Consider the following 25341-nt stretch of genomic DNA (forward strand, 5'->3'; position numbering starts at 1 on the left):
AATAGCAGTAGTAAGTGGGACGCTGATGCGAACCAGGTTTGGCCATCTCTCTGCTTACTAGGCTCCTCCTTTACAAAGGTATAGAATATGGAGCTACTTGTAAGAAATATCCTGAATATGTGTTCAGAACCTCGCATCTGTATAACTTTGATTTATACCCAAATGTAGATAAAGAAAAATGTGGGCAGTGTTTAGAAGTCCTCATCATTTAAAAGCCTTCTCATAGCTCTAAAAGGTTTAGAAACAAATGGTTATAAACCAGCCTTCTAAGTACCATTACCTTTCCACCTTAAATGTGTATACAATGAAAACATGGGTGGGTGAACATTGTAGAGACCTGCCAGGGGACTTCACCTCAAAGGTGAACTTTTAACTGAATAAAAGTTTCAGTTGGACTGACATCAGTCATCCCGGGTTAGGAGTGGACAGCGCCTTCATGGGTGTAGACATGTGACTTAGCCCTTAGGGATTTATCTTTCCATCAATGTCACTATCAGTTACCGTTTACTAATACTCTGTCTCAGTTGGTAGTTGCTAAAACATGCTGGCCTGACCTCTTGCTCTTGATTTGTTTTTAACTTTGAGTCAGTGCTACCACAGACAATCGGTTAAGAGGTGAAGGTGAGTGGTCCACAGGTGACTAGCTTCTGTCTCAGAGTGTATGCTCAGACCTGTGATCACAGCAGGAGGGTGGCACCATGCAGGCCTGAGCTTCCTGTGTTGACCTTTTTGCTGCTTGTTTGGCACTGGCTGATGGGTACTGTTTACAATTATTCACTGTGCCTTATATTTTTAGACTTTGGTTTATATGAGCTATAAAATTTATCATAAGTGGGTTAAATCGTTTTATTTTAAGCCTCCCTCACCTCTTCCTATTTTCTAATTCTTAGAAGAATTATTTTTCCCTCTGGATCACAGTTCATGACATTCTACTTTCTTCTGATCTCTCTTTTTATAAATACTGACCACAGCCATGTATGGCAATGCACATCTGTGCTCCCAGCACTAGGGAGGCTGAGGTGGGAGGAACATGAGCTGGAGGCTGGCCCAGACTACATAGCAAGACCCTTAACAACAAACAAACAAATAACACCAAAAACCATAAACACATAAGTATACTGAATTAGTAAATTCTCTAGCAAAACCTTTAACAGAAGTTAGTTTTGTAAATGCTTAATAGACCTAGACAAAATCTCATTCAATCTGATGAGTTTAATAAAACAAAATAGTTTGTTTGAATACTTTCTTTGAAAACACTATATTTAAAAAAACAAAAAAAACAAAACAAAAAAATCTTGGGAAGGCAAGAGGATGCTGGGTACAAGCGCTTGCTGGGAAGCCGAGAACCTGAATCTGATCTCCAGAACCCACGTGGGGAAAGGCAAGAATCACAACAATGTCTACTGACCTCCATGTGTGCTCTGGTGTGCACACACAAGAAATACAAAAACAACAACAAAAACCCCAAAAACGATAGGCACAGAGGCACTCACCTTTAACCTCAGCACCTGGGAGGCAGAGGCAGGTGTCTCTCTTAAGAGTTCAAGGTTAAAGGCCAACTTGGTCCACATAGCAAGTTCCAGGCCAGTCAGGGCTACATAGTGAGACCATGTCTCAAAACAACCAAAGCCACACCTAAAGCTTTGAATCAGAAATGCAATGGTGCTACTCTGATGGGAAGTCTCCTGTCCCCAATCTTCTTGAAGAACAAATATTGTAATTCCACATGAATAAACTCCACGGCTAACTACAGCAAATCTTACTTTCCATTTCTGAGTTAGACAGAACTAGGACTTACTTTACCACTTAATAAAAAACCAATAGTTGGTCCTATTACTTTCAAATTGTTCTGACTGCAACCAACACTCTAGTAAGCAAGATATTTGCTGTGTTGTACAGGCATGTGATGAGTTTTATTTAGAACGTTTCTAAGGATTCTGCTTCAACAGTGTTGCATGCAGCATTCAAGCATCTTTATGAAGAAGTCTATTTTGCAGAGATCATGTGTCATCAAGATCTGCAGAGTTCTCGTTGTCATTTGCAACAAGGGCTTCTCTGTTCTCGTAGGTCCAGAAGCCATTGAGATCAATTAGAATGGTAGTGACTGTGTCTCCTTGATTACTGTTGATTAAATCCTGAAGTGAGATTTTCAAAGGATCCTTTGGTTTGACCATGTCAAAGATTTCATCCTATAAGAGAAGAAAAGATTATGAAAGCTGATTGAAGTAGCTTGTGTCACACAGTGCTATTAAACTCAGGGTGGACATTTGAACTATTGTACAAGTTTTTATTGCAGTTTCTTCTTCCCCACCTGATAGGTATCTCTAACCACAGAATTTTCTTGGGTAATTCTTTAGCTGAATAACTATCTCTTATTCTATAGATGAAGAAAACAGGCTCAGTTTAATCTAAGCTCATAGCTAATAAAGGACAGAGCTATCCAATACAGCATTCTCTGAATGCAATTAACTAGTTACGGTTTTTATTGCCTCCTAATGGTAAAGCAAAGTCTCGACACAATTTTATCCCCCCCCCCCCCCCCCCCCCCACTGCTGGGAATCAACCCAAGACATCTAGTCTCATGCCAGGCAAGCTCTGCCACTGAGCTCTGCCATGATACCTCTTAATAAGAGCTCAGCTAAGGAGTAAAACCTCAGGTGGCTCAGAGATAGTGACAGTAATCGTGCCTTTCACTCTCTTCACAGTATGGGGAGAATGGAACTCCATGTTAAAGAACTAGTCATCCATAATAATAAAACTGTTCCTAGACTTAACTAGAATTCCGAAAAGACCCTCTTCTAGGTTATCAAGTATACAATATAAATATTTGCAAAGCATTAACCTCTGTAGACCAGGCTGGCCTCAAACTCAGAAATCCGCCTGCCTCTGCCTCCCGAGTGCTGGGATCAAAGGCATGTGCCACCATGTTGGGCTTGCAATTCCGTTTTTAAAAAATTTAGAGTTACTTGAATCTATGTAGTCTTCCAGTTGAATGTTGCATTTACAGTAAAAAGGACTGCTAAAGGATGCAAGCTAACTGATAAATAAAATGAATGTTTTCATGAGAACCCAAGACTAATAATGAAATTATCAAATTCATCAATCAGAAGTCCAAATTTGTCTCCATTTCTGATGATTTAAGTTTCAGTTCAGAACAAGTAACAGCAAAAACCTGATTTAGAATGGTGTTTCATACTTCATAAATCACTTTCATACAAAATTGGATACAGCATTCCTTAGTATTACTGTGGCTATATTATCTGACAATATGACATTGGTAAATAAAAAGATAATAACCTTGACATCTTGAAATGACACAGGATCCTGTCCATGGATTTTCATTAGTTCTTGTATGGCCTGTATTTAATGGAAATAAATCTGTAAATAAAAAATTAATTCATAAACCCCAAATACCCTTCTCACCCCAGTTCCTGTCCAGTTCCACGCTGTGTAAGTCAGTTAGCCCCACTGTACTGCTCTGCTTCAGTCTTCCTATGCCCACAGCTGGATGAGCAAAACCATGGCCTTCTCTATGCTTCCACTTTAGCAACTGAGAACTTGGGTGAGGACGGAGGGTTAAGACTGCAGGCTGCTGGTACTGCACAGGAATGTGGACCCCAACATGACCTGAGCCACTACTGTTATAACTGTCTTCTCCTGGTTTTCACAAATGCTTATACTTTCACGTTTGGTTTTTTAAACTTTTAAATTTAAATGTATACAAGTGTTTAGCTGCATATATGTATGTGTACTACATGTGCGTCTGGTAACCAAGCAGATTAGAAAGTGTGAGATATCCTGGACCTGGAGCTTCAGTGGTTGTAAGCCCCCATGTGGGTGCTGGGAACTGAGGTCCTCTGCAAGAACAGCCAAGTGCTCCTAACCAGGGAGCCATCTCTCCAGCCCCACTTCACCATTTTAAAAGGCCCATCTCTCCACTATCTCTACTTAGAAAAAAACAGAGCTAGACTACCTAGGCTTCTCCCTTTAAAATCAAAGAGCAGCATAGTAACACAGGCCTGTAATTCTAGCACATAAGAGGCAGAAGGATCCAGAATTAGGTACACATTCAGTTAGATAGTAGACTTCAACATCCAGGCTTAGCCTAATCACTGTGATGGTGTTATACACACTACATTTTGTTAAGTATTATAGGGGAAAACTAGCTATGAAAATGTGGTAAGCACTACAAAACTATCCCATACAGTAAAAGGTGTTCTCATTCAAACTCAGGAACTTCAGGACCAAGGCAGACTTCATTTTTACATTTGCTGGTGCTGAATGCCTATCATATACAATCAACTCCCCTTTAGAGACCAATATTCTGAGATCCAGTAAGGTCCAAGGTAAGTACTTCAAATCTGTTGTACCCTGAAGTGTAGCACACAATTCTGGGGCTGGAGAGATGGCTCAGTGGTTAAGAGCACTTGTTGCTCTTGGAGAGGACCTAGATTTGATTCCCATTGCCAATACAGTGGCATACTACTACCATCTATAACTCCAGTTTTAGGGGATCCAATACCCTCTTTGGCCCTCCTAGGATACCAGGTACATAACATGATGCCCAGACATAAAAGCAGGAAAACTCTCATATACATAAATCTAAAAGAAATGGAAAAATAGTATTTTAAGATTTATTTATTTTATTTATATCAGTACACTATAGCTGTCTTCAGACATACCAGAACAGGATACTGGGTCCCTGTTACAGATGTTTGTGAGCCACCATGTGGTTCCTAGGAATTGAACTCAGGGCCTCTGGGAGAGCAGTCAGTGCTCTTAACTTCTGAGCCATCTCCCCAGCCTGAAAATATTTTCTTAGAGCAAATAAACTGTCTAATGTCTGAAATTTTCCTGAAAAGGAACTAGGCATTTACATTTGTTACTGATGACCAAAAGCACAGAGTCTCTCATCTCCAAAGGCTAGCCAAGCCATTCACATCCCATAAGAAAACACTGAAAAACTCAACAGCATCAGCTTTTACTTTATCATTATATATTCCCTAAAAATAGAAGGAAAAAAATAGACTTGATTTACATTTTAAAACATTCTTTTACATTTAAAAACAAGCTAGGTAAACTGTCAGTACATTAATTAAAAACTGAATAGTTTAAGATATCTTAGGGTCAACAATGCTCCTTTACCCAAACCATACTTACCCTAAAGAAATAATTAAGGGAAAAGACATTCAGGTATCCCTTGTTCTCAATGTCCAGCAGTTTGAAAATGTACTGCAGAGCTGCAGGCTCCTTTCTGTTTTCTAAGGCAAGAACAAAGTCCAGGTAGGTCTTATAGTCCTACAGAGAGAGAGCATCCATAGTCTTGAGTGAAATTAAATGAGTATTTGCTGAGATGAAGTTATTTTGTAATCACAGATAGCAAGTTAAACTATTTTTAAAACTATGAAATAAATCCATTTATGCATTTAGTGTTGGTGTCTAGGAATTCTAAGTAGGCACTATTCTGTAGGACAGTTTTGAGAGATCCAGCTCATTTTCTTTGAGAGATTTGCTTAAACTATCATTTTCTTCCATTATACTAAAAAACTGTCAAGACAGCGATTAAGCTATTTTATGCTGCCATTAAATTTATGTCTTCATTTCAGTGTTGTTTCTTTGAAGAATCTATTTTCTTTAGAATGAACAGCAGTCTATTTAAATTGCTATTCAGAACCCACTCATCCATGTCTGTGGTTCCATTTCTGTGCATCACATCAACTGTGAGCTGAAAATATTTGGGAAAAAAATGTTAATTTTCACCCATCATAGACTTTTCTTTCCTGTCAGTACTTAAACACCACAGTAGGATTACACAGCATTTATACTGTATTAGAGATGACACGTAGCCTAAGGATGCAGGTACACTGGAGCCAATATATGGATCCTGATCCCGAAATGGATTCTGGAACCAGTCTACAGAATCAGGTCTGAGCTTGGTGGCACATGCCTGTAACCCAGCAACTGGGAAGCCGAGCAATACAATCTGAGTTGAAACCAGCATGGGCCTGCAAGATTATTTCTCCAAAATAAAAGAAAAAAAGAAATCAAGAGACTTTCAATAGAATGAGGAGGTGGTTTAGCTGGTAAAGTGCTTGCTCTCACAAGCACGAGGACCTGAGTTCAAATCCAGTCCCATGTGAAAGTGTCCATGATGGTGGCGTGCGCTTGACCTGCTGAGATGGAGATGAGGCTCCTAAGGGGTTGGTGGTCAGCCAGTCTACCTTATTAGGGAGCCCTGGCCACTTTCCCTTTGGTGCCTGACCTGCTTGCATCAGTGGCATAGTACAGTGTAGAGCTCACTCTTACCTGGATGATTACTTCTTAAGCAGACTTGCCTGGGGAAATGATGTCTCTCCTACATTTCTTTAGCTGTTTTGAGATGCTCTATACTAGTGCTCAACCTACCTAATGCTGCCAGCCTTTAATGCAGTTCCTCATGTTGTGGCAACAACCAAGCATAACATTATTTTCATGACAACTGAGTAACTGTGATTTTGCTGTTGTTATGAACCATACTGCAAATATCTGTCTTTGGGGGTGGGGTCCAGGGGATGGTCCTCAAACTGCTGCTCTATAGTCGGTAGTCCACCTGAATTCAAACTTAAACTTCTCCTGCCCCATTTTTCTGTCCTGGGATTATAGGTGTGCATCACCTTTCCCAGCCCCTCTAAGATTTATTCCCTGGCCTTTGGATGTTGTTGTTTAAAACAGGGTATCATACAGCCCAGCCTGACCTTAAGCTCACAATCCCCCTGCCTCCATCCACCAGGTGTTAGAACTATAAGCTTACTTCCACCTGTTTTTGATAGAGAGAACACTGATTTTCAAAATGCTATTTACAAATTTTCTTCTCAAAGCTGGGTGTGGGGCATCTTTAAGCACTCAGAAGTGGATTTCTGAGTTCCAGGACAGTGAAGGCTACAAAGTGAGATCTTTCTTATTTTTGATTGATTGATTGATTGATTGTTAAAGATTTTTTTCACTTCTGTATGTGAGTACACTGTCGCTCTCTTCAGACACACCAAAAGAGTGCATCAGATCCCATTACAGATGGTTGTGAGCCACCGTGTGGTTACTGGGAATTGAACTCAGGACCTCTGGCCGAGCAGTCAGTGCTCTTAACCACTGAGACATTTCTCCAGCCTCTACTTATTAATTTTAAAAAGCTATCTTGCTAGGCATGGTGGTATATATCTTTAATCCCCAGCACCAGGGAGGCAAAGCCAAGTTTGAGGCTAGGCTGACAGAGTAAGTTAAAGGCCAGCCAGACCTACACAGTGAGACTCTCCCCTCCTCAGAAAAATAATTTTCTTCAAGTGTTTTGAAAACATTAAAGGGAATATTTATCAAAGTCTCTACCTCTTTATAACATCTGTATAATCTAAGATGTAAGTTCTAAAACTAAGTGTAACTAGATGTCCATGTATTTTGAGAGGGAAAAGGACAACTACCTGATAGTTATCTTCAGCTATTAATGCATACACAGTAATTCAATATGACTGTGGCTGGCTGTGGTAGCTTCACACCTGGAACCCCAGCACTCAGTAGGAGTGCGGACACAGTAAGTTCTAGCCAGGCCGTGCAGAGGTAGCCTCTGTCTCAACTAATTAAGGCAATGGGCCTGATTTAAATCACAGCATATGTGGTCTGTGACGGACCGGTAATTCAATAATTGCCCTATTTATACAGAAATGGTTACAGGATTTACTGACTGTTTTCTTTTTACCAATTGATGCTCCTATACCTATGTCAATGAATAAAAAGATACTTCATTATGAATGTGTTTTAAGCCTAGAGGGAGGTTTTTTGCTTTTGTTTGTCTGTTATTTGTTTTTGAGACAGAGTTTCTCTTTGTAGCCCTGGCTGTCCTGGAACTCCCTTTGTAGACCAGGCTGCCCTTAAACTCACAGAAATCCTCTGCCCCTGGAGTACTGGGATTAAATGTGTGTGCCACCACTGCCCAGCAGGCGGTAAGTATTTTTAGCTGAATTTCCTTAAGACTAGACTCAGAATGTCAAGTAATTCCTTTGACTTAATAGTCTAAGATCCTGTTACACACTGACATTAACAATGCTCAAGGAAGCAAGACATGCTGGCTCACTCCTGAGTCCTGGCACTTGGGGTGGCACGACGGGAAGAGCTCAAGATCATTCTTGGCTACAAATCTCGTTCAGTGCCAGCATGGTCGACCCGAGACCCCGTCTTTAAGACAGACAAACAAAAACTGTTGATTTATATCAAGAAAATAGCTTATGGAAGCTGTAGGAGCCTAAAAGTGTAAACTCAGCAGACTTCAATAACTACCATTTCTCCATCGTAAGTGAGACACTCCTGGAAAACTCGGTCTAAGAAGACATTGGTCATGGTTGCTGTTCCGTAACGGGAGAGCTCCTCTTTACTTAGCATGCCATTATGATCTTTATCAAGATTCAAATACTGACCTTGCAAAAAAGAGAATAGAAACACAAAATGATATTGAAAGAAGACTAATGAGATTCAGTAAAACCAAATCACTCCCTGGGAATCCCCGCTGTGTGAACCCTGCCACCACAAGTGATCACAAAATAAGACAAGAGCTGTTGTTCCCAGCTAATGAAAAGGGGTCAGATTACATTGTTCTACTGAAAACAAAGCATAGGAACCATGGAAGAGTTCCAAACATTCAAACATTAGTGAAGTAAGAAGTAACCTTAGTAGCCTGCAGTACTGATCCTTGAGTGGGAACACCCTGGTGTAAGGCAGACAGCCTATGTACACAATGGTCCACCAGACACCCATCCCCCGGGGAAATCAACAGTGGGATTTTAGAAAGCAGAGCCTACCATAGACCCTCAGGGCAGAAGGAGCAGAAAACCAATTTGTTTCTTGACTTTCTTTGGACAATTCCTCATCTCTTAGCTAAAGAAACATAAAAGCATAATTAGAAAATAATAGCAATTATCATGTGACAAAATTGAGTTCAAAAAATATTTACCTCCAGTAAATCATCTAGAAAACTGCATGCCAAAATATCTTGAATTTTGATCTTCCCTTGGGGAAAAAAAAATAAAAGAAAAGCAATTTCATTTTGAGAACGACTTTTTTATTTAAGATGTTATTTTACAAAGGCAAGCCTATAATTGATACGATAAACAGCTAGACTAGCTCTTAGGATCCTTAAATTTTGTTACAAAACTGAACCATTGGAAAAAAAAAACAAAAAAAAAAAAACAAGAACTAGAGAGATGGCTCAGTGGTAAAGAGCACTGAGTGCTCTTCCAGGGGTCCTGAGTTCAATTCCCAGCAACCACTTGGTGGCTCACAACCATCAGTAATGGAATACGACACCCTCTTCTGGTGTGTCTGAAGACAGCCAGTGTACTCATATAAATAAAAAATAAATCTTTTGGAAAAAAAAAAGAGAGAAAACACAAACACACACACAAAAGCCAAGTAATACAAAAACACTCCAAATTATAATAAGACAAAACAAATCCCAACAACCTATAAAACTACATATCTACTTGAATGCCTCCAACTGCAAGAAGCTAAGCAGTAAATTCCTACTAAAATTATGTTACTCAAATCTACAAAAGGTTATGTCATACTTTTCACATCGGGACAGTACTAAGGCCAAGCTCAGGCTCTCCCTCTTCCTGCTGCCTGTGGATCCAGATTTAAACTCTCAGCTACCTCTCCAGCACCATGTCTGCCTGCATGCTTCCCACCATGATGATAATGCACTAAATAAACCTCTGAACCTGTAGGCCAGCCCCACTTAAATGTTTCCTTTATAAGAGTTGCTGTGGTCCTGGTGTCTCTTTACAACACTGAGACATAGGTGACATCCCAGCACTGCACAGCTGCTTACAGTCACTGCAAGAATATTCTGGAAGCTCTCCATATAAAGGGAAGTGTGTGGGCTTGTACACTTGCCCACTCTCCGAGATGTGCCAGATTATGCCACTAACTTTAAAAACAAAGAGAAATTGTCCAAATTTGTCTAGTACTAAGACACTATCAACAAATAATATCCTAGTTTTTAAATTAGACAATGCTTTTACCTGTTCTTAGAGGGTCCAAGAAGAAGAAGAACTTCCTGACTGCAGTGCAGACATAGAAGGAGTAGAAGGACTTCTCCAGCCCGTCCAGCTGTGGCAGCGTCGGGATCAGCTCCAGGATGTAGTTCTCCAGGTCCTGGGACAAAGCAAGTTGTCAGCTGTCTGCCCTGACTTCCCACGGGGACAGACGGGAAGCTAGAATTGCAAACCCAATCAAACCCTTTCTCTCTTAAGATTGCTCTGGTTGGAGCATTTCATTACAGCAAAAGACACCATATTAGGGCAGCAAGTCACTATATTTAAACTCTCTGGCACACCTGTATTCCCAATACCTGGGAGGAGGTAGAGGCAGAAGGATCACTGCAAGTTCAAGTCCAGGCTGGCTACAAAGGCTGCAAGGTGAGACTCTGACTCACAAAACCCAAATTAGCAAATATGAGTCTCCTGTGGCGTTTTGTATTTATTTTAACAATTTCATTTTCGCTCTATTTTAGCATTTGCCCGACAGATCAGAGACTCTAAATTCATAAAAGAACAAGCACTCAAACCGGGTATCTAAAATGATCTCTTCCCAGAGCCTTCATGGGCTCTCCCATTCCCCCACTCTATATTATCAAAATAAAATTTCGGACTCAGCTTTGACTTCTTCAGTTCCTTTCCCCGAGTCCCATTCCCTATGCCACACATCCAACCTAGCAGCAAGGCCTGTGATTTCTTTCAGTTTTCCTTTCTTCTTTCCTTTTCACTCCCTTTTCTTTCCTTTGTTCTTCCTTCCTTCCTTCCTTCCTTTCCCTCCCAGTGTGGTAGAGGTGAAGGTAGGATGTGCAAAATGTGTATTTTTAGCTTTTGAAGGGATCTTTGGGATTAATAAAAGGCTCAGTATGTGATCACTGTCTATTGGACCTCCCTGCCACCTTAGCTTTTACTCTGGACACACAGGCTCCCATTTTTACAGACCGGCAGGAACAAGAGTCTATACTACAATGTTGATCTGCATTAAAGGACAAGAACTCTACATTATCCTTGGGAAGGACAAGAGGATGATTAAACACCTCTGAATAGTTAACTCAGTGGCTGACATTTATGCCCAACATACCTTTCTCCTTTGAGCTCTATAAGCGGGCTCCGTTTTAGAGAGAAAAATATAAGCCAAAAAATATACCTACATAATTTAGATAGTTGCCAAAAATATGGAAGTAGCATAGCCATTTTGATCAAGAGGTGTCAATCCCATCATAACCTGACCTAATGACATGCACACCTGATAGGAAACAAATATCCTCCTGGTAACTTACCATGTCCCTCTAAACCTGTGGGTAAAAACAAAGCCACATGAGATTTTTTCCCCTCTATTCTATAAAAAAGGAATTCCCTCGTCTTTTCCAAAATAAAATACTGCGCATATGAGAATACCCAAGAGCTGCTGAGGTGCGATGAAGAGCTTGCTGTGCAAGCTCAAAGACCTGAGTCTGAGCCCTGAAACCCATGGACAGGTGGAGAAAGAACCAAGGACACGAAGTTGTCCTTAACCTTCCCGTGTTCCCTGGCATGTGTGAGCCATACTACTTCTCTTTCTAGCCCCTAGAGGGGCTGGCTAGGGAGATGGCTCAGTGGTTACTGCACTTGCTATGCAAGTGGAAGAACTGGAGTCAGATCCAAGAGCCTACGTAAATGAGAGCATGCTGGTGATCCTCCTGTAACATCAGCCTTAGAAGAGCGACCCAGGGATCCCCAGAGCAAGCTGGCTATCAAACTAGCCATATAGCGAGCTCCAGGTTTGACTCAAAGAGCCCACCTCAACGAGTAAGAAGAAAGAGTAAATAAAGATGGTTCCTGAAATCAACTCAACCTCAGGGCTCCACGTCTGCCCTTGCATACGCCAAACACACATACAAAACCTTTTTTTCTTCAGTAATTCCTTTCTTTTCTTTTGGATCTTGAAGACAAGGTCTCATTACACAGCCCTACCACCTTGGCACTCTCTATTTGGAGCAGGCTAGCTGCAAACTTGCAGTGGTCCTTGTATCCTGGCCTCCTAAGCTAGGATTACAGGTGTGTGGCACCATACTTCACTCGTCAATTCGTTTCTTGGTTTTGCTTTTTTATTAAGATTTATTTGGTGTATATGAGCATTTCATCACTGACACACCAGAAGAGAGCATCGGATACAACCACAGATAGTTGTGAGCCACCATGTGGTTGCTGGGAATTGAACTCATGACCTGTAGAAGAGCAGACAGTACTCTTAACTGCTGAGCTATCTCTCCAGCCCACCTTGTTAATCAGTTTTAAAACCTGTTTTAGATACATTCTATTTACTCATTAATAATGTTTGTTATAAGAGACAGGTGGATTTCTGAGTTTGAGGCCAGCCTGATTTACAGAGTGAGTTCCAGGACAGCCAGGGCTACACAGAGGAACTCTGTCTCAAGAAACCAAAAAAAAAAAAAAAAAACCAAAAAAAAAAAAAAGTTTGTTATATAGCTCAGGTTGGTCTGGAACTCTACATGGAGCTTCAGCTACCTCTGAACTCCCAATAATCCTCCTGCCTCAGCTGTAAAATGCCTGGATTAGAAACATGTGCTAGGATGCTCAGCTTCATTTTCCTTTGAAAAAAGATCAAAGTATTTTTCTAAAGGCTGAAAAAAAAAAAAAGAACCCAAAAGACTATTTACGTGGTTAACATATACTAAAGTTAAACGTTTACAAAGGCAAAACCAGGCAAACCAAACTTATTAAGATAAAATCAAGCAACGTAAGTCTTAGCTACAATGACAACTAGTTGGTGGTAATTAGTGTTAATATTCTGTTGTCTATAATGTTTATTAAATTTAGGTCAATACTCACTGATTCCCGAAGGTATCCTTGGCCAGCAACATCATATAAACTGAGTCCTATTCTTGTCTGATGCAGCCAAACTGACAAACGGGAAAATTGCACGTAAATACTAACATCTGTTCTTTAGCACATATATGAACAAAAGAGTAAGGCGCTAGAAGTGTAGGCCAATTCAAAAACTCCACAAAACCCCATTTTACACACATAAGTAATCGGCGACCTGGAAGACATTTAAGCCAAAAGAAAAAGACATGAAACAGCAGATCTCAACAGTTCTGCCATGTTTACAACGACGGTAAAACGGATACCCTTGGGGATATTGGTGTTCCACCAAACAGAGAGAGCTGGCACTACATTGTGTCTTCAGTGAAGCCTGTATCCTCCTGGGGTTAATCACTGCAGCTAAGGTATTAATTATCAACGGTACACAGTAAGATTCTGCAGACCACATAGTCTTAGGAGATTCATAACAACTCCAAAATATGTTAATACAGGCTTCTTGAAAACACCACAGTTGTGGATTTGAGACTATCCTTTCAGGCATAAATATTAGTGAAATGAAATTATGAGTAAATTGAAATCATTTCAAACCTACTCATTAAAACTCTTGCTCTGCTTTCTAAAAGAATTAAAGTGATTTTTAGTGTTCAATCAAGTACACCAGGCAGACAGACAGACAGACAGACACTAGGGCAGGCTGTGGGTGGCTCAGGTTTCCAACTGAGAGTGCAGTCCCTGGGTCTTGCAGGAACATGCCAATTGATGGCTCAGCTCTCTCTCAATCTGCTCCTCGCTCAGGACACCTGCAAATAGCAACTGGTTCCTGACTCAGATGGCAAAGATCTCAGAGATCAGGAACCGGCCCTGTGTGCTTAAGGAGTCTCAATACTTTACCACAAACCATAAAACGGACTCGTACAATACCGTGTCTTGTGTTGTACACCTTTCTGCCCAGCGTGTAAATCTATCCCTTCACATTGTTGTTAAGACATCAACCTAAGAAAGGTGAGGACACTATGGGAACAGGACAGAGGAGAGGACATGTGTGACCAGAAAAATGAACACAATGTTTCTGCTATCTCTATTTTGCCACCGTCCTTAGGGTACACAAGAATTTTGAATAAATAATGAGTTCAATTTTAATACACACACAGCTCTGTCTGGTGTCTAGAAGAATCAATAATAGGATAGGGAAAAATGATGTGACATGGAAGACGTCACGGAGAAGCACAGACCGAAGTCTACTTGATTCCCAGAGAAGAGTTCAAACTAACACACACAAATCACCTTTTCGCATGACGTAGTTAAAGAACTGCATGATGGAAATTCGTCCATATGAATCTGTATGAAGGAGTTTGGCAAAGACTTTTGCAGTAAAAAATTGCCTAAAAACAGGAAATAAAGATTAAATTCCCTACCAACATAGTATAAAAATGATGTCTGTAAGAATTACCCAATAGGGTAGGGGAGTGGGGGGGAGGGTACAGGGGATTTTGGATAGCATTGGAAATGTAAATGAAGAAAACACCTAATTAAAAAAAAAGAAATCTAAAAAAAATGTAAAAAAAAAAAAGAATTACCTAATAACATGAATACAACTAAAAATCAAAGTAAGAGACTATAAAGACTCTTCACAGCTCAACATTTGAAACAAGTTATAAATACTTACATTTCCTTTACATTCTTCCAAGAATGAAAGACCTAGGTGCATGCATGCTGTCGCCTTTTGGAGCCTGGCCTTAGCTGCCTGTTGTGACCCCTGACCTAGCCTCCGTAAGAGGCAGGACCCTCTGCAAAGCTGGCTTCGGGTGTCATTGTGCAGAGAGTACAATTTTCCTAAGTTGTAGGAGGAAAATTAGTAGGGTTGCTGGAGACTTATCCATCATACCTTAGGGATGGTGGACAATGGAATCAGAGCAGTATTCTAGCCTGTTTCTGTGTATAAAGGTGATATGGGACAAGTACTGCTCTATGCCTGCAGAATCTGGACACAGCAGCTCCAATGGCTTTGCTCTTACTGTGTGAATTAGCTGGTTTTGTGTGTCAACTTGACACAAGCGAGAGTCATCAGAGAAGAAGGAGCTCAGTTGAGGAAATGCCTCCATGAGATCCAGTTGTTAAGGCATTTTCTCAATTAGTGATTGATGGAGGAGTTCCCAGCCCATGGTGAGTGGTGCTATCTCTGGGCTGGTGGTCTTGGGTCCTATAAGAAAGCAGGCTGAGAGGCTGGAGAGATGGCTCAGCATTTAAGAGCACTGACTGCTCTTTCAGAGCTCCTGAGTTCAATACCCAGCTACTACATGGTGGCTCACAACCATTTGTAATGTGATGCACTTCTGGCATACAGGTGTACACATAAATAGAACACTCATACATTAAATAAATAAATTAAATAAGAAAGAAAGAAAGAAAGAAAGAAAGAAAGAAAGAAAGAAAGGAAGGAAGGAGGAAGGAAGGAAGGAAGGAAGGAAGGAAGGAAGGAAGGAAGGAAAGGAAGGAAGGAAGAAAGAAAGAAAGAAAGAAAGAAAGAAAGAAAGAAAGAAAGAAAGAAAGAGAGAGAGAGAGAAAGAAAGAGAGAAAGAGAGAAAACAAGCAAGCAGGCTGAGCAAGCTAGTAAGCAGTGCACCTCCATGCCCTCTGCATCAGCACTTGCCTCCAAGTTCCTGCCCTGCTTGAGTTCCTGTCCTGACTTACTTTGGTAATTAACAGCGATGTGGAAGTGTAAGTTGAATAAACCTATTTCTTCCCAACTTGCTCTTTGGTCATGGTGTTTTGTCACAGCAATAGAAAACCCTAAGATACTGTGCCATCCCACCTCGATAACAGGTACAAAACAGTAACAGTAGTTCTCAATCAAACACACACAGCACTGGTTCAAAACCATCACTCATTCTGAAGGTTATATGCAGAAGGAAAGGAACCCAAAGCATCTAGAAGAAAAACTCCAGGTGGATATGAGCTTGGTCAGATCAGTGAGAAAACACTCCCGCACCCAGAATTCTTTTGTTTTTTTGGGGGGACAGAATCTCACTATGTAGACCAGGCTGGCCTTGCCCTCACCAAGATCTGCCTGCCTCTGCCTTCCAGTGCTGGGATGAAAGGCATGCACAGTGCACTATCCCAGCTAAGGAACCTCTTTCCAATGCCAGCGCACAGCTACTCTCAACATACAGAACATGTGCTTGGAATGACAGCAGAGCTCAGTGTGCATGCTGCAATTCCAGCACTCAATAGGATGAGGCACAAGAATTGTGTGTTTGAGACCAGCCTGAGCTACAGAGTGAGTTTCAGGTCAGCCTGGGCTAGAGCTAGACCCCAATTCAAATCAAACTAAGTCAAGCAAAGCCAAATCACAGGAAAAAAAACCTTTTTTTCTTAGCAGAATTTCTGAAGGTTTTGCTTCCATTTCTGCTGCTCTCTAGTGGATGGGAAATCTGTCTTTAAAGGCACCTGAAAACAACTACCATCACTTTTGATGAGAACTGGCTCTGAGTTTGTTCATATTTAGAGATCATATCTCAGCTCATGATAACTAACCAAAGAGCCATCACATTCCTGGGGTGGTTGCAGCACCGTGTTCTATAAACGAACATTTCTAATCAACCTATAGATGAACTAAATTCATGACTGTAATTCTACCTATGGGATCAATTGCTAAGTATGTCACACTGATGTCTAAGCATCTTATAATAAATTTCCCTTGGTCAATAGATATAGTGTAAATGATTTAATATAGTGGTCATGATTTATAATACACTGGCCATGATGTATGTTAGCATTTAAAAAGTTATCTATAAAACTATATTAAAGAATTTGTCTAAAAGGAATATTATGGTCATATAATCACATAATAGAAAGTATTACGTGTTTAAGTGGATGTGGGTTGATATAAAGGCCATATAAATACATAAATTATCATTAAGCACTCAACATGCAAAAAGCCCATTGTGGGGTTTGTACATTATGCAGTTCCTGCTCTTGGGTATGCACCTCCAATCTGCTGTGAAGATGCCCACCACCTTAGGTGGCCAGCTCTCTGCTGTAGACACCTAACTGCCTGCTGTCATTGCAACTCTGGTCAGTGGATTTAATGTCATCATTTGTGCTTAAGCTTTTGTGTGCCCCTAAAACTGGCTTTATAGTAAGCAAATTTGATTTGTATTTATATTTAACAGACTATAAATAGGAAAAAGTAAATCTTTACTAAGGAATTTAAAAAGGAATGAAGACATAGAATCAGTAAACATTATTTTGTTTATTCTTTTTGTTTTTTCTGAGAAAGGACCTTGCTACACAACACAGCACAAACTAGCCTTGAACTTACAATCCTCCTGCCTCAGACTCTAGAGTGTTAGAAGACAGGTGTATACAATCATTCCCAATTTGAAATCCCCCTACCCTGCCCCCTGCATGTATCCTACCATCCTTCCTGCTCCTTTTGTGATGGAGGTCTTACTATGTAGCTCTGACTAGCCTAGAAATTTCTATGAAGAAGAGGGTGGCTTCATATCATCATGCCTAATCTTGTACCCTCCTTTCTCTGAGACAAGATCTCACTACAGAGCCCAAGCTGGCCTTCAATTTGTGCATGTGCTGGGCTTACAAACAGGTGCCACCACACCCAGCTTTGTATTATTTCTCTCAATAACTCCACAGCAACACCTTCGTATGGGTGGTATATGCATGTGTTGCTGTATGTATGTGCATGTGCAAGCCGGAATGTGATAGAAGGCCTTCCTCAATGTTCTCCACCCTATTTTTTGAGACAGATTCTCTCAACTAAACCTGGAGCTCACTGATTTGACTAGTTCGCTAATCAAACTCTTCAGGTCTGACCATTTAAAATCACTCTTCTACCAACACTGGGAGTCACACACAAAAGCTACCACACGCAGCTTTTATGTAATTGCTGGGAATCCAACTAACTAAGCCAGCTTCCCAACCTCCAACTTTTTCTTGACTATAAATAATTGTATTACATTTTAGTTGGTCAAAGTGGTAAGTCCAACTTCCATCAATATTTGAGGCATTAAAAATGTCTAACATGGGGCTAGAAAGATGGCTCAGAGGTTAAGAGCACCGACTGCTCTTCCAGATGTCCTGAGTTCAATTCCCAGCAACCACATGGTGGCTCACAACCATCTGTAATTGGATTTGATGCCCTCTCCTGGTTTGTCTGAAGACAGCTACAGTGTGCTCATATAAATAAAAATAAATAAGTCTTTTTAAAAAAATGTCTAACACAAGAACAACATGGTCCTTTTAAAATCACATTACTCTTACTTGCACTTTGGTCCAGCCTTTTCACCAACCTTCAAAAAATTTTCATAATTGATCATTGCTTCCTCTCCAATCATAGGTGGTATCTGGTGTTTATCCAGCAAAAACCATAAGTTCTTAAGAGAATTAGAGAAATGAAGATAAGTTAACAATAGATTTAAGAATGTAAATGCATCATTCCTGTCTAATAAAGTTAAGACAAACTTAGGCCCTATTATTTTGATTACTACTAATAATAACTAACATCATGCCTACTAAAGTTTTAAGCTTTCAAAATATATTGCTTCTTTAGCCCATGTAACTATCTAGTGTAAGCAGCTATCTCTACAAGTGAGACTCAAAGCATAAAGGCATCAAGTCCACTGCCTAAGTCAGGCCATGGCAGGGCTAGGATCTAACCCTCTGCAGAGGACCACACTGCCGTGTTGTATTAGGATTGCATGGGGACTTGAAAAGGAAAACCACACCAGCAGCATCTTTGGAAATCAGGCCATGCAGGCGCTGGTACACATGCACACACTCTGCTTCAGACACCTACGCAGTGCCAGCCACTCTGCAGAGATGACTCAAAGACACACAATAGCGTCCTGCAGGACTTACAGAGGAGAAATAAGTCACGTTCGACTCCACTCGTACCTGCAACTCTTCGTTATCTAAGAGTTCTCTGCTTTTCCTCTGTAGAAAGACAGCTCTAGATTCCTCTCGTAATTTCTGTAGTAAGACTTCATCTTCAGCTGGCAACTTAAAAACACAGTGGAAAAGTCACCTTATGTTCACATCGAATAAAATAGGAGTAGCTTAACAGTCTGGGTGAAGCAAGCATGCTTTTAGGAGCCTACGTCCCCTAATCGTATACTTATTACTACGACCTATAGTAAAAGCTACAAGAGCCACCAGCTCAAAAGAGGGGGAGTAGGGCTTTTTCTTTCTTGAACCACTTTATATTGAATCTCAAGATTTTAGTGGATTCAAAGTACTTTATCACAGCGATAAATCAACTATAAAAACATAAGATGTTCAATGAAATCATCTATTTTTAAAATATATGCTTTGGACCCTACTTCTGAAATTACATTTCATTTACAGACTCAGAAGTAACCACTTAGACAGCACACTTACCCTGTAATAAAACCGGGGTATGGTCTTATAGAACTCGTTTGTGTTTTTTCTACCTCCTTTCCACTCTGAGTAGTATTTGGTAAATAAATCCATTTCTTCATCTTTTAATTCTTGTTCGCTTTTTTTCCCTAGTAACAACAGCAGAAAAGTAAGACGAGAAAAGCACATATATCAAGAATTATTTTTACTTAGGGCAGCCTATACGTTACAGTCCAGTTAACATACCTGCGGTGGCAGAAAGGCCTTCAAAACAGTGCTTAGACACGGAACATACTAACGGCCTCCCACACACCAACGCTAAACTGTATACCGTACACAAGTACAGTGAGAGCCTGTGTGCTCCCAAACTTGTACTCATCAGTGATGCTCACCACTGTCTCTCTTAAAGACCTTCCAAGTGTTTCAATTCACACTGCCGGGACCCGGAGGACGCTCAGTGGTACAGTGCTTACCTAGCATATACAAAGCCCTGGAAAGAAACAATAAAGAGAACACCGGAGCACCTACCATACTGAGCCCTGGGTTCAATTCTCAGTACTGCGACACCACAGACACCTGGGCACTTACTGCACAATCCTGGACTGGACACTGTAGCTAGAGGAGGAAGCAACAGGCACAGCTCCTGACTCATAAAAGCCTCAGCCCTCAAGACCACAGTTCCTCATTAAGAAAAACAAGGAAACTGACTGAAACGCGAAACTCAGTGCTCTGTTGTCTCTCGCTCTCTGCCCTGCTATGGTCCTCTATCATCACCCCCTGCCAGCTGCTGACAGGTAACTTTCTCATTGAGCCATTTTTCTTTATTTAGGAAAATATTTATGGAGATAATATTTACTGAGGTTCACGTCCTGGGCAGTGTGCACGCTACGCAGGCACTCTAACACTGAGCCACACCTCCAGATTCCCAAGCCTATTTTTTTTTTAAACAGAATCTCATTCTGTCGCTCAAATGGCCTCTTGTCTCAGTCAGCCAAGTGCTGGGATCACGGATGAGAGCTAGCATGTCTATGTAGCAGGATCACAGGTCTTTTCTGCAGGTTTTTTCTGAAGTATACGCTCTCACACACTCTGATAACTTAGAACCGAGGGACTGTAGCTTCGCTTCAGCCTCACTGGGCTCTTCAATTCTATAATCTAGTTTTTCAACACTATTTTTTCTGTATTATTTTCTTCAGAAGAGGACTCCAGGGATTCCTCAGCCCTTCACCTGTCACAGCATTTCCGTTGTCCCTGTCACATTAACCTTTAACCTTGGACCGAGCCACAGGTTCTTTAATATGGCTTGGTACTACTTGAGCAAACTGCAAAATTTTGCAAATAAGATGGGAATTGAAAAGGACCAATGAATTATCTGTCTAGAGGCCACTGATGATTCTTCACAAGCAAGAATGAGAGACAAGCACAGTTGTAGCCTCAGAGTCATCAGGGAAAAAACAGTAAGGCAGAGCTAGGGGAAGGGGACCACACAGGGAGCTGCTGTTGTTTGTCTTGGGTTTGCCTTTACTCTTTTGGAGACAAGGTGAGATCAGTAGCCCTGGCTTGGAACTCACAATTTTACAGACTAGCCTAACTTGCTGATCTTCCGGCTTCTGCCTCTGGAGTAATGGGATTACAGGTATGTACCTGGCCTAAAAAGGTTTCTCAACTGGGAAAATACCAGCTTTTTATATGCTCATGATAATAATTAAGAAAATCTGATAATACAGGTAAAGGGCTATCCTTAAGAATATATCCTTGGGTATGCGTAAAATAATTAGCACATAGGATCTACTACATTGATGGCAGTAGCCGTAAGAAGAAGCTATTAATATTAACCATACAATCTAGGTAATTTGCTATACATTCATGGTCTAGTTGAGGTATTCCTATTAAAGGTGAAGAGAAATGTAGCAAACTTTGGCGGGGGGACCGGAGAGTTGACTCAGTAGGTTAAGAGCACTTGCTTCTCTTATTTATGTAGGAGGCTCCAGTTTGCTTCCCAGCACCCACATGGCAGCTCATAACCACGTGTAACTCCTGCTCCAGGAGCTCCAATACCTTCTCTGGCCTTTGCAGGTGTCAGGTCTCAAAGAAACCTGGGACAAAGAGCTGAGGTGCCTACTAACATATCAGGGCAGAAGCAGGAGCCCAGCATTACCTAATACCTATAGCTTCTCCCAGCTCTTCTCACCCCAGCTCCTACCCTAAACCACTCTCCAGTGGGCTCAGCTTCCCTTCCTTCAGCTTCTGACCCTACAGAACTCAGGCATGTTGGCTACTCACTCCCTTGACTCAGCTCTTGGTTCCCATGTGCTCTCTTGGTCCACCCCCACCCCCTTCCATGCTCTCCCCACCGCTCCCCTCTATGCCCGTCTATACTGCTGGTCAGATTCAGTCTGGACCTTTCTAGTCTGAACTCTCCCTCATATCTACAATAAAGGCTTCCCCTCAACCCTAGGTAAGCCCTGACCTCATTTACATTCGACAGGCAACACTCAAAAATGGTACACGCGCATACATGCAGGCTGTTACATGTTTGTTAGTGGCAATGGAAATGATGGAGGAGAAAAGGCAAAGTAAACAATGTAAGAGAGAGGAGAACACAGAAGAGAAGCCATCGAGTATATGAAAAGGAATGCAATCCAGTGAGGGACTTCAGGGACTCAAGTCCAATACACAGTTCTTAATAGAGACAGGGTTTCTCTGTGTAGCCCTGGCTGTTCTGAAACTCCCTGTAGACCACACTGGTCTCCAACTCAGAGATCCACCTGCCTCTGCCTCTCAAGAGCTGGGGTTAAAGCCACGTGCCACCACTACCTGGTGACAATACATTCTAAAGGTGAAGGTTGGTTGTAAGGATATATACCTAAGACCTGAGTGAAATGGTAACTGGAAACAGTTGAGGCTCTCCTTTATAAACTGCCTCTACTTCCTCTTTAAGATATATATATTTGAAAAATATGCTCATCGATTTAAGGTGAACAGTGGAGGGCAGACTGGAGGTTTGGGAAGATGAGCGGAATTAAGTGTAGAAAAGCAAACGCTCTTCTTGCAGATGCCACCAAAACAGACACTTCACCTTAGAACTCACCATGGTTTGGGTGTTCTTCTTTGTTTGAGTCTAGCCTTTAATGGCTGAGCCATGCCTACAACCAGGTTCTGTTTTTCTTTAGCCAATCGCAGCTGCCTGGGTGCTGGTGTGGAGCTGGAAGGATTTTACCAGACTGGAAAGCAAGTGTGAAGGACCAAGGAACGAGCAATGTAAAACGGATTCATGAAATTTAAAATGGAGGGTTAAGTGAAAGAGAGTTAAAAGGTGGCAGGGACTCGGGAGGCAGGAACAAAAAGGGTCAATAAGTCAAGTCTAGCCTCGGCTAGATGATAAAACGCTATTTCTAGGGAAGGAAAAAAACCTATAAGGATGAATTATAGGTCTTGAAAAGATTGAAGGTTTGAACCAAGGTTCGTAAGTCTGGTTCGTAAGTCTAAGATCGTGGAAAACTGAGGTCACCGTTATGCTCTCATTCCTAGCAGGGCATTTACCAGGGAAGTTTGGGTCACCCCTTGGTAGATCTCCAAAGCACATTCCACTCTGACTCCTTTGTCAGAGAAGTTTAACAGACAAAAGTACAGCTCTCACTAGCTCCTCCACCCTATCCACCCTGTCCGCCACTTCTAGCCTGGGGCGGGCTATCTAGAGGGCGGTCCCTCTCAAACTCACTCTTTGGATCCGTGTTGGGCGACGCTAACCGCCGGCGAAGCACGTCTTTCCAGTCCATGGTTGACTCCCGCTCAGAGGACCCTACATTTGCAGTTTGTTAAGAGCTCCACCCACTGCCAGCCGCGACGTCAGACTTCGCCAAGACAGGTGGAAGTTAATTAGGACGCCTGGACGCCATCTTGGGCACGGGCGGAAGCCTTGGCTACAAAGGAAAAAAAGAAAAAAGGAAAGGAAAGATGCTGTAGCTATTCCGGATACGGCGATCACGCTAGCATGGACGAAAATCAGACATGAAGTAGATGAAAAAATTATCCTTCTTACGGAGGTGTCGCAGCTCACCAAGCCGGATTTCTAAAGGCCAGAAGAAGCCTGCGTGACTTCTTCGCTTGGGCATTTAGCGCGTGCGCGCCACAGGTTACGGGACTCCATTGCCATTTCCGAATTGAGAAAAGCATTTTCGTCACATTTTGTTCTTTCTCTGGAAACCTTAACCGTTCCTACGATGTAATAGACGCAGCGGTATCCAGCCCTCTCGGATACTAAAAGTTTCAAAATTATCCTGGTTTGTTTATCTTCTCAGTACTCAACAGAACCCTGGAATTCAAGCGCTCCAGGCCCCAGCACCACGTTCAGCGCGGTGCGTTGTGGGTATTGTAGTTTTCACCGCGTTTATGGTTCCTTTAAGCATGAGTGGCGTGGTGAGTTGTTTAATGAAGTGAACTTCGTTTGTCGACCCTCCGTACAGTTAAGTCTGAGCTCTTTCTGGACCTCACTTCCTTCCCTATGATGTTTATGCTGCATTTCCATGGCCCCTCTTCTCCGAAGAGTTTTGCGGCCCGGAGAGAGTTGTGAAGAGCAAGGGACCCTAGACTGGCTTTTCTTGCTACTGCTGGGGCTGCGATTGGTGGTTCCTGTTCGTTGTTATTTATTTCCCTGTTCTAGCTCCTTTGGTATCCCGCCCCTCTTCGGGACCATCATAATCCACACGAGTCAAACTGGGAGTCCATGTGCTTTTTCCTCAGATTCGAAAATTGGAAGGTAACAGGCACTTCAGGATTCCCGTTCCGCCTTCTGGTTTAGGGATTGCTACTGGTGTTGGACGTCTTTGGATCCTTATTTAATAAATAGAACACGTGTGCTTTCCTTACCATTACATCGCTCCAAACACATAGTCTTGATTTGTTTGTAACGGAGAAACAAAAAAAGTCTCACTTTCAAGAACTGCGCTTCCATATCCTCGGGCCCCCAATACCTTAATTTTACGTAGTGGAGTGAAACTGTTTTATTTTTAAGTTTCATTCAACTCACTGCAGCATGACCTTCTATTTGTCTGGTTTTCGGAGCATCCCGAAACTTTGGAAGAGCAACCCTTACTTTGAGCTAGGCCCTGCGACCTCTTCTACCCCCTTCTTTCTCTGTGCCATCGGGAACCAACAAAGATGGTTTTCTGTTAAACCTACTACCCCTCCAAATAGCAAAGCACTCAATCTACTGGATACCAAAGCTAGGACACACAGGAAAGGGAATGACAACAATGGGCAGGTTTCTTCTGATCCTCATTACTTCGCTGCTGGAGCAGCTAAGAAGAGGTCCCACATAGGTGCTAACCCTCAGAATCAAGGTCATGCCTTGCCCGTGAGAAGCTCTGTCCAACTTCCAACTAAACCTTTGAATTCCGCAGAGTGGGATAAACTTAAAGAAGATTTCAAAGGAAAGGCCAGTTTTGAAGACTTCATCATTTCACAGATGGCACGCAACTGTTGTTCAGTAGATGTGGCCAAGTCTCTCCTGGCTTGGGTAGCAGCAAAGAACAATGGCATCGTGGGCTATAATCTACTCGTCAAGTATTTATATCTCTGTGTCTTTCATAAGCAGACGTCAGAAGTTATTGATGTCTATGAAATCATGAAAGCCAAGTACAAGAGTTTAGAATCTGGGGGTTATACCCTTCTCATCCGGGGATTGATCCACTCAGACAGATGGAGAGAGTCCTTGTTGCTGTTAGAAGACATTAAAAAAGTCATGGTCCCTTCCAAAAAGAACTATGGTGACTGTATACAAGGAGCCCTCCTTCATCAAGATGTGAACACAGCTTGGAATTTGTATCAGGAATTGATAGGTCATAATCTCATCCCTCCGTTGGAAACTCTAAAAGCCTTCTTTGATTATGGCAAAGACATAAATGATGATCACTATTCAGACAAACTCCTGGACATACTTTTGTATCTAAGGAATAATCAGCTGTATCCTGGAGAGTCATTTGCACACAGTATAAAAACGTGGTTTGAAAGGTAATTTTGATTTTGTGTATGTGTTGTTTATTAGTTGCTGAGACTGACTTTATTCAGCTTATACCTTTTCCCA

At 41.7% G+C, this 25341-nt stretch overlaps 2 protein-coding genes across 8 annotated transcripts in view; one reads left to right on the top strand and one right to left on the bottom strand.

Moving 5' to 3' along the window:
• Nucleotides 1–1192: 1192 nt before the first annotated feature.
• Ppp2r3c (protein phosphatase 2, regulatory subunit B'', gamma) lies at nucleotides 1193–23623 on the bottom strand. Of its 6 annotated transcripts, none has more exons than NR_168552.1 (14): nucleotides 23299–23384; nucleotides 22978–23179; nucleotides 19278–19405; nucleotides 18795–18899; nucleotides 18162–18274; nucleotides 14166–14263; nucleotides 12888–12958; nucleotides 10044–10176; nucleotides 8975–9030; nucleotides 8823–8898; nucleotides 8305–8436; nucleotides 5161–5298; nucleotides 3298–3357; nucleotides 1240–2189 (listed from the first exon to the last, which is right to left on the bottom strand). NR_168552.1 is itself a non-coding variant. In NM_021529.4 (14 exons), exons 2-14 carry the CDS (start codon nucleotides 23033–23035, stop codon nucleotides 2001–2003), a joined length of 1362 nt encoding a protein of 453 aa, NP_067504.2. In that variant the 5' UTR covers nucleotides 23036–23179; nucleotides 23299–23384; the 3' UTR covers nucleotides 1240–2000. The 6 variants fall into 6 exon arrangements, 2 of the variants coding, with proteins under 2 accessions (XP_030102688.1, NP_067504.2); NR_168550.1 differs by having other exon boundaries at nucleotides 5161–5261; nucleotides 8305–8441; NR_168549.1 differs by having other exon boundaries at nucleotides 12888–13098.
• Nucleotides 23021–25341, top strand: part of Prorp (protein only RNase P catalytic subunit) — a 79856-nt gene continuing 77535 nt past the window's right edge. Inside the window, exon 1 of one of the 2 annotated variants that reach the window (NM_025373.1) lies at nucleotides 23021–25268. In NM_025373.1, the coding sequence (NP_079649.1) occupies nucleotides 24292–25268 (977 nt within the window). In that variant the 5' untranslated portion in view covers nucleotides 23021–24291. The remainder of the gene's footprint in view (nucleotides 25269–25341) is intronic. The other variant, XR_001780473.2, reaches the window with a different exon arrangement.

Source organism: Mus musculus, chromosome 12 (genome assembly GCF_000001635.26).
Source record: "Mus musculus strain C57BL/6J chromosome 12, GRCm38.p6 C57BL/6J".
Lineage (NCBI taxonomy): Eukaryota > Metazoa > Chordata > Mammalia > Rodentia > Muridae > Mus > Mus musculus.